Raw genomic sequence first — 10186 nt, 5'->3', positions numbered from 1 at the left:
AATGCAAATTAAGCAGGAGGAAAAGAACAGCATATGTTATGAACTGGCTTTAGTACACTGGCATTTATAAAAGAGAAAAACAACAGAACAAAAAAGGAATAAAGGGATTTAGGAGTGACTGGCAGAGGCAGAAATGAAAGATGGCTTTCACACAAGACGAGATGATTGACTGGCAGTTTTACACTGCTGCACACCAACCCAGATGTGGCTCTCAAACCTTCTCTTCACTCACCCCTCAATTCTTTTTCTCCTCTTCTTTCTCTTGCAGACGTTAATCCACCTTGTGCCGTCATGACTGATACTAACCAGCCAATCAAAAGAGGCCTCTAGGTGGGGCGTTATGTTGCATGCGTCAGTGCATTGTGAAAGGTGAGAACAGAGAACAAATGTTCCCCAATGACCCTGAGGTTTTGGAGTACTTTTGTTGCCATAGGCTGAAGTCTTAAATCTTCACTTACTAGTTTGCTCATCTTTAATGAGAGTGTGCTGAGTGCTTGCACTGCATTTAAATTCAAAATCAGTCCAATAATGGCATAACAATGTAATCTGTAAAATAATGGTGGTTAAGTTAAAAAATGTTTACTGGTAGCTGTGCTGCTGTTATTAAGTGAGTAACCAGCAATGTTTTAATAAAATTTGATGCAATCTCATATTACTACATTCTAATCAATATTTTATATAATGGAACAGATTACACAAGCTGATTTCAAAGTCATAATTCTGATTAATCAGGAACACATATGTAACTTGTATATTAATGAGAAGAGATGGAAAATTGGAGTCCATTAATTTCAGTAAAATGCAATGGTTGTGTGCTGGATTTAACTTTTTATCTCAGCCAAGTCAAATTCCAAAATATAAATTCAATTCAATTATATAAAGGTGTTCTTTTGTATCTTTTGTCTGTTTAAAGGACTTGGTAACACCTATTTAGGGAAATTATATACTGAGAAGGACAGATAAGAATGAGAAAAAAAATGTCAAAGTGTTTCTAGTCTTATGTCTGCAACATAAAAAAAAAAACAAAAAAAAAATCATTTGGATTAGCATCATAGATTTTATCTGATCTGTAATAACCAAAATGACAGTCATGATAGTTATAGCTGCGATCATCATCATCATCATCATCACCCTCAACACAATATTTATGGTCCTTGAGCAATCCAATTAAGCATGACTCATGAACATTACTGAAACTCAAATCTCATTATGAAATCTTGTATAAATGTATTTAAACACAGCCTACGCTCTAAACACTTCATAATAACTTTAATTAAATAACTGAAAACATTATTTTTGTTAAATATTAACAGATCAGTAGTTCAACTACATTCAAACTAAAACATATAAGACAAATGCTATTATCAAAGGGAAGTTGTCACAAATTAGAGGCTTCCAGTCAAAAAAGTTTTTAAAAGTCAAACTGTGTTGTTAAAACTAGTGTATTTTCCATTAATATCAGTTGGCGCAAGTTGTCACATTTTATTAGGCAAGTTTTCCCTTTTTATGCTGTAAAGTCTACGTTTTTACAGTTGTATTAATATTAATTATTAATATTATTTTTTACAGCAAAATGACAAAGTGTGTTTAACTGTTTTGTTTGTTTGTTTTCAGGAAAAAAATGGTCAAATGGTGGAAATACTCAATGGTTTTCTCTCTCTCTCACTCTCTCTCTTGTAGCTAAGACTACAGTTTACAGTATGTACCTATATAGTACAGATAGAACCTGAATTTTAGAAATAAACTTAGCCTTTGAAATATTCACAGTAAAAGTGCATAAGCTAGCCCCGGTCTTCCCTCAGAGGTTACATTCCATATCCATTTGGATCTATATTAACGATCTATTTAGCATTATTTAAAGTAGAATGTTTTTTATGTCATTAATAAATCATATTACAGAGTGTTACCCATAACCTCTCTCTCATTTCCATGTAAATTTGCAGAATAAAAGTATCCTGTCATCGCCACTGCCCACGCGCAGAGCTAGATTGCCCGCTGCAGGCAGGGCGCGGGAAGACAAGGCGCGGGAAGAGCGCGCAGCTTCACACGGAAGAATTCTCCTCAGCTGTTTTCACTTCAGAGAAAACCAAACAAAATTTATACAGAGGAAAAATAAACAGATTTATTGGATAGATTCGTTTGTAATTTTTCCGAATCCAAGGAACCCCGGACTCACATTTCAACGAACGAAGTGACATTTTCCAAGGAAAGAGAGATTGAAAACTGTGCACAACGAAACTGAATGGGACATTCAAAGCCTCAGAAGATTTCACCGATGAAGCTCAGAGTTAAATAACCTGTGATAATTATCTCTGAACACAAATCGGAGATGAGATCGCCTTATAAAATAACGTTACATCGCTGATGAAGAGAGAGAGAGAGAGAGAGAGAGCGAGAGAGAGAGAGAGAACACTGATGCGCGCGCGTTCCCGTTGCGGCACTCAGCGCGCTCAACAGCTCGTGCCTCCTCCATCCCAACCCTCTCCGCCAACGCCGTCTCTCCATTCTATGCCCTCTCCCTCCCTGCTCGCTTTTCTTAAAGCTGATTTCCGTGACGATCCGAAGCTTTTCTCCGGCACGATGAGAGACGCGAGCAGCGCAGCAGTGGGACAAACCGAACAGAACCGCACGAAGAGGAACTGAGCTCCAGAACTGAACGAACCGGCATCATAAACAAACCTTTATAGAAAAAAAGGAGATTTTATTCAAATCACGTCTTCATCTTCTCTCTTCTTGGTCTTAGAGAGAGAGAGAGAGAGAGAGAGAGATACAGAGAGAGACCGAAAGAGAACGAGAGAGATAGGGGAACAGCACAGGAAATCTTTTAACTCGTCTTATTTCGGATGCTCCGGTGAAAAAAAGGTGAATTTTCAGCGTTTTAGATGTTCGCAGACTTTTTAGAGATGGGAGAATGACCTGGGTGATCCGCAGAATAATCTCTGTATTTAATCAAATGATGCATTGATTTGTTTCTGATGTAACTGCGCAGATTGCTGTACCTATCTCCCAGTTTTAAAGGTGTTTTAGCAAAAGTATTTTTAGTACAAATATCTAAAATCTAAAATACAAGTTTAATGTTAAGTTTCATATTGATATATGTATTATTTTTATGTGTGCGTAAAATACTGAGATTTTTAAAATCGTTTCATTTCAATGCATGCTCTTTTTTTTTTTTTTGTAGCCAACCATCGGAGGCAACCTGGTACCATCCGTCTCCAAACCCTGGAGATGTCAAGTTGGACACCACTAAAACCGAGTAGGTATCTGCTACTTTATTGCTTGAGAATGGAAGGACATTGGAATTGGTTGCTTAAGCCAGGACACCAGAGAAGGGTGGGAGGAAAATGCAAAGTGCGCTATTCATGAAAAATTGCAGTCTCTTCTTGACGGAAAACAAGGATCTTTCGAGGGCTTTTGGTTATTTAGTTTTTCCTTTCGAAATCTAAGAGATCCACAGAGTGTGGTATATTCAGTAGCATTTGGCTCTGAGTTTTTCCACTGATCTGCTGATAACATCTGCGCTAAGCAAATAACCTCCGTTACGCATTAAAGGTCTAATTGGTGTTTTGGCGACAGTCTTGGGATGCACCTGTCATTGTTGTTGTTTTTTTTTTTTTTTATGTTAAGTGGATGCAGCGGTTGATTTGATTTAAGTATGCATTTATTTTTATTTTTTTAATTCAAGTTTTATTGATTTAATGTTTTTGATATTTGCATGAACATGGAAATGGATGATTATTAAGAATTTACAAAATTAATATTTTTCCAAATGTTTCTTGTCTTTTACTGTTTGTATGTTTGTGACAAATGTAGTGAGATACAAAATGGACAGATTCTAATGATGATATGCATTAAACAGTTTAGATGTGCTTTGTTTCATTCAGTGGTTAAAAACATTAGTGGTGGTTATGCCCTTAAGCTCTGTTTTTGTGTGTAGTGCAAGCTTTCATCAAGTGAAAGATGTCAAACCCATGATAATGCATGATCTCTATCGTAAACGTGCCATAATGTGGAAGGAGGAGGTGTCTGTTGCGTAGTTTATTGTGCTCAAAACATTGCAACTGTCACTCGCTATCTGAGCCTTGTCATCTGATACACTCTTTTTTCTGTGTTTTGTTGCAGTGCTGTGAAGTGGCTCTCAGCCTTAACTTCATCAGGACTTGGCGGAAGGATGCTGTGGTTTACTCTGCTAAGCACAATAGCTTTAGGATGGACTACGCCGATCCCTTTGTTGGACGAGTCGGAAGAAATAGATGAGCCTTGCTTTGACCCTTGCTACTGTGAAGTCAAGGAGGGTATTTTCCACGTCCACTGCGACAGCAAAGGATTTACAAATGTCAGCCAGATCTCCCAGACGTGGACGAGACCCTTTAAACTCAATCTGGCGAAGAATTCAATGCGCAAGCTGTATTTTAACAGCTTTTTGCACCTCAACAATGCTGTGTCACTCAATCTGGGGAATAATGCGCTACAGGACATACATGTGGGTGCGTTCAATGGCCTGAGCATCTTAAAAAAGCTGTTTCTGCATGAAAACAAACTGGAGGTGTTCAGGAATGACACTTTTATGGGGCTGGAGAGCCTCGAGTATCTTCAGGCGGATTACAACGTCATCAAGAGAATAGAGAGCGGGGCGTTTCGGAACCTGCACAAACTCAGAGTACTTATTTTGAATGATAATTTGATACCCGTGCTACCCAATTTATTATTCAGGTCCGTTTCTCTCACGCACCTTGACTTACGTGGCAACCGCTTAAGAATTCTACCCTATAAAGGGACATTGGAATACATTGGTCGCAGCTTGATGGAGATCCAGCTAGAGGAAAATCCATGGAACTGTGTGTGTGACATTGTCCAGCTCAAAACCTGGCTGGAGCGCATCCCCTACACAGCAGTGGTGGGCGACATAACTTGTGAATACCCTTTTCATTTACACGGTAAGGACCTTCGTGAGATCAAGAGAAGCGAACTTTGCCCTTTACTCTCTGAAGCAGAGCTGGAGGCCAAACATGGCATTCCCAGATTACCGTTTAATAACGAAAATGTCTGGCCCACCAAGCCTTCGTCTATGTTGTCATCTTTTCATAACACAGCCTCCTCAGTAGAATACAGAGAGAGACACGTAAAGCCGACTAAACGTTTCAGACCCACAAAAATACCACCCACTCCTCGTAGCATTTACCCAGGGCTGAATCAGCCTCCAATCGCTGCCTACCAGACCAGACCCCCTATTCCAATCATTTGCCCGACAGGGTGCATGTGCAATTTACACATCAATGACTTGGGCCTCACTGTTAATTGTAAAGAGAAAGGCTTCCACAACATTTCCGAGCTGCTGCCACGACCACTCAATGCCAAGAAACTCTATCTAAGTGGGAATTTGATTCAGAAAATTTACAGGTCGGATTTTTGGAACTTCTCTAGTTTGGATTTATTGCACTTGGGTAACAATCGGATATCATATGTTCAAGAAGGAGCCTTTATGAACCTACCTAATTTGAAAAGTTTATACTTGAATGGCAACGACATTGAAAGGCTCACTCCAGGCATGTTTCGTGGTCTGCAGGCGCTTAGTTACCTGTACTTCGAGTACAATGTCATTCGAGAGATCCAACCGGCCGCCTTCAGCCTCATGCCAAACCTGCAGTTGGTTTTTCTCAATGACAACCTGCTGCGCACCCTCCCCATGGATGCTTTTGCTGGCACCTCCCTGGCTAGGCTCAACCTGCGCAACAACTACTTTCTCTACCTTCCAGTGAGCGGAGTCCTGGAGCATCTCCACTCCATAGTTCAAATCGACCTTCACCAGAATCCTTGGGACTGCTCTTGCGACATCATCCCACTCAAGCAGTGGATCGAGAAACTCAGCTCTGTCATTGTTGTGGGGGAAGTGACCTGCAAGACCCCGGACTTCGCTCTTGGCAAGGATCTGCGCACCCTGGAGGCTGAGGTCATCTGCCCTGAGTTGAAATTCACTGCTTCTTCTCCAGTCCTGCCCAATGACATGACAGCCACCAGCGGCTCTGAGTTAGGGCAAGCACCAGCGACGGGAGCTGTTCCACTCTCTGTGCTGATCCTCAGCCTACTTATACTCTTCATCTCCTCCGTGTTTGTGGCCGCCGGTCTCTTTGCATTCGTCCTGCAGAGGCGAAAGAAGCTTCCCTTCAGGAAGCGTCAGGAGGTGGACCTTTCAGGCATTCAAATGCAATGCAAGATCTTTGAAGAGAGGCAGACCGCCTCGCCTGAGAAGCCACCCGGTCACGTCTACGACTACATCCCCCATCCCGTGACTCAAATGTGTAACAATCCAATTTACAAACCACGAGAAGGAGAGATCGAGGGCGAGCAGTTTGCAGAAACCAAGGAAAATAACAGTAATTATCGAACTCTTCTGGAGAAAGAGAAGGAATGGACGATGGCTGTGTCCAATTCCCAGCTCAACACCATTGTCACCATCAATCAGTCAGGTGACATGGCAAGTTTTCACGAGAATGGAGTGCTTTGCCCTACTGTGATTGACAGCCAGAGACCGACCCCTACGGTGGGTTTTGTAGACTGTCTGTACGGCACCATTCCCAAATTAAAGGACATGCACGTTGCACATGCACATCCCCCTGGAATGCAATACCCAGATTTACAGCAAGATGCCAGATTAAAAGAAACATTACTTTTCACTGCGGGGAAAGGATTCCCTGAGCAGACCCAAAGTGAATACCTCGAGCTAAGGGCAAAACTCCAAACCAAGCCGGATTACCTCGAAGTCTTGGAGAAATCATATAGATTCTAATTGAATTGAAAAAAAGAAAAAGAAAAGAAAAAAAAGAGTAAACTCACTTGAACAACACCCCCCACCACGCCCAAAAAGAATATGTATCAAAAAAGAAGCATGGCAAAATTATATGTTTCACACGTACACATACACACTCACATTTCCCCCAAGTCGCTTTTGGAGGAAAGGCCATACTCAGAATTTTCAATTAAGTGCCTTTTTTTCAGAGTAGCCAGCAATGTTACCACCCATTATTTTTGTACGGAACCGATTTGTTGAACCTCCAGAGCCCCTGGCACAGTTTGTAGAATATTTGCAGTTTGCTGCATGCATTCAACTGCAGAAGGAGGTTAATGAGCAAAAACTTCAACTGCTATAGAAATACAGTGACGTATTACCCGTTGAGTGGTCTATTTAATTTTCTATACAGCAAAAGACAGAGTTCTATCTCAAGGACGAGGATCAATATTTGTGAATATCTATTGACACTTCAAGATTTTATGGAGTTCAACGCACTTTCTTAAGAAAAATGCTTCTGGATACTATCACTAACAGCTTTTTAGGAAGCACTTTTAATGTTTTCTCTCTCTCACAAAGATTTGACAAAGTAAAAAATTGTGCATATATTTATTCTGTAATTTCAGTGAAAGATTTAATTGTAAAGGTAATGTTAAATCAATGTATAGTGATTATGAGTCTGGTATAGCCTTCTTAATAAAAATACAAATTCTTTAATCAAATAAAAAGGGTACCAATGCATACTATTTGTGAGAAATAGACTTGACGTATTGGTATGGTGCTTCAAATGACAAATTATAAAATAAACATTAACCTGTCAAAGTCTCACTGCTGCTAGGAGGGTCAGGTTGAGACAGTCTGGTGTTCCTGCCTGTATGCAAGTGTCATTGATGGGTTTGGACAAGAAAAGGAGACTCTAAAGATTTTAGAGTCTTTCTGTGAGGTATGTCGCTATACATGTCCACTGCTTACTAAATGACACAACATTTGAAATCAATATTTAATGTAATGTCACTTTTACATGTGTCCTCAAGAGGGAGAAAGAGAGACACACTCGCATCATGACTGTGGGTGGACAAAATTGATGTGTGATTATTTGAGGGAAAACACCACTTATTTTTTCAGGTATGATATACAACTTTGTGCAGCATATGGCATCTGAATATAAATTCTGCTTGTGGGTATGTGTGTGTGTGTGTGTGTGTGTGTGTGTGTGCGTCTTGGGGGTCATTTTAATGTTGATGACTCAAGTGACATAATCACGTACTAGAGGGTGATCTAGCTAACAAAAATTGTTTTTGTACTCCCCTTTGACAACAAAGTGGCTATTTTTTAAACCAAAAAAATATGTCTTTTTGCCTTTGCCAGTTCTATCCATAACCATTTGCGATAAACATCGAAATCATCTATTATGAACTATAGTTATTTCTCCTGAGGTTGTCAAGGATGCAGAATGGTCTTTCTTTATTTATTTCTTATCATTCAGCTGACTAGTGTAGTTTTTTTTTCCTCTGTTCAAGACCCACCAAGAGTTTTATTTATACTTTTTCCCTACATTCATCATTTACCCAGCCTGTTTTGTGAATATTTCAATAAATTTTGCTTGGTCCATATTTAACAGCACTCCCTGTTGTGCAAATCTGTTTCACATCAATAATGTGTCCAAACAGAGAGCCTTTGTGCTTTTTTTTATTTTTATTTTTTTGTCTTTTGTCATAAAGTATTCATAAATGATTGTTACTGTGGTGCCCTAAAGTGCATGCAAATGCTATCTTAACTGCATTTCTGTCTTCCGTGCATTCTCTTCAGAGCTTGTTTGATTATTTGTTCTGTAGAATGATAGGTGTAACTTTTGTAAGTGAAGGTGTCATTCAGAGATTGTGTGGTGATCGCTAACGCTGCTGTCTAGATTCTTCACTGTGATGAAGAACCGCTCAGGGACAGTAACGGTCATAGGGACAATATCATCTTGCTGTGGATTACATCTAGGCTGTCCTTGTCTCTATATTTCAACATAATGATCTTACTTTATTTTTTGCTAAAGGGTAGCAAAGCTAATGATATATGATGTTGGTGTCCACAGAGTTCATTTTTGAGTGAATGATGTTCTAAAGGGTTGACCTGAACAAAATATGTAATTGGAACAGTCATTCTTGTTTTGGCTAAAATTCTTTTTATTGCGTTTATAAAATAGCCTTCCTTTTTGACTTCACTAATCAATGTAATATGCAACACAAATAATTCAATGAATCAAAAACTGTAAAAAATGTAGTGCTATAGATTTTATTTCATGCCATGCTATTAACCTTCATTCCATGTAACTTGCCTATGGGATTATTTACAGTTTTCCCCACATCTTGCAGTCTAATACATCCCCCTGAGGTTAATCTTGGCTTGTTAGATCCGTGCTTGGTAAATGATCAGTTGGTTGGGGTTTATGCAATCTATACTTGACTTATGTCAACAAACTGTAGCTCATTTGTAGTATTGAACGATTTCCTACATCAATATTGTCGTTTGGTTTGTGGCTTAGTCCTGGCGAACCATCGACATGGCCGCCTTCTCTGACGTCTTTTGCTCACTTTTTTGTTGCTGTGGGGGTTTGTTGTGATGCATTCTGGGAGATGCAGCACTGAATCTGCATTTCACTTAGTTTTTTTCCTCCTCTTGGTGGTTTGTTCTTGGGCTTTTCAAAGGGCTTAATTAGCTAAAAATGATCAAAACCCAAGGAGGTGGATTGAGGGGGGAAATTAAAAAGGAAACGGGGGAGGAAGAAAGACTTGAATTTAAACAGGCCAAGCATGCAGTTCAGCAAATAGAATCAGATCTTCTGGAATGTGCCAAACTGAAACTGGATTTTGGAGTTTATTGGAGTGCAATCGATTGAAGACCTTCAATCAATATGAAATATGCAAGCATGCTTGGGTTATATGACTTGTCATATTTCTACACTGACTGCAGAAAGTTTTTGGACACTTAAGCCACAGACATTAAAATGTCTAAATGCCATTGCATTAAATAGATAATATTAAAACAAGTTGCATCTGGGATAAAATGGAATGTTTTTCTTCATTAATTTCACTTTTCTTTAGAATTTTTGCCCAATGTATTTTAATAAGCGGGTGTTTTGATGATTTTTATTGGATATACGCAGTCAGTTCAAGATTAGTCGCATTGACAACTATGAACTTCATTTATTACAAACAAAAAGTGTTAAAAAGGCATTCAGACATTTTAAATGGTGCTTAAGTGTCCTTTCTAGGGTCTCTGTAACATATGTACATTCCTGTATGAGTTATGTAGATGCTTTTCATTACTGTGGCAAGTATTTGCTAGCTTTTTGAGAGATGTTGTCAGAATAGTGAAGATGGCTTCAGGGCCCGAGGGAATAGAGAATGT

General features: G+C 39.4%; 1 protein-coding gene across 1 annotated transcript; it reads left to right on the top strand.

Annotated features, from left to right (window-relative positions):
* The first annotated feature begins 1650 nt into the window (after window positions 1-1650).
* LOC132101744 (SLIT and NTRK-like protein 3) lies at window positions 1651-8410 on the top strand. Its single transcript, XM_059506923.1, has 4 exons — window positions 1651-1698; window positions 1944-2860; window positions 3181-3256; window positions 4123-8410. The coding sequence occupies exon 4, from the start codon at window positions 4172-4174 to the stop codon at window positions 6785-6787; it is 2616 nt and encodes an 871-aa protein (XP_059362906.1). The 5' UTR covers window positions 1651-1698; window positions 1944-2860; window positions 3181-3256; window positions 4123-4171; the 3' UTR covers window positions 6788-8410.
* The last annotated feature ends 1776 nt before the right edge of the window (window positions 8411-10186 follow it).

Source organism: Carassius carassius, chromosome 23 (genome assembly GCF_963082965.1).
Source record: "Carassius carassius chromosome 23, fCarCar2.1, whole genome shotgun sequence".
Taxonomy (NCBI): domain Eukaryota; kingdom Metazoa; phylum Chordata; class Actinopteri; order Cypriniformes; family Cyprinidae; genus Carassius; species Carassius carassius.
Note: the sequence above shows the minus strand (reverse complement) of the source record. Positions and strands in the feature narration are given on the sequence as shown.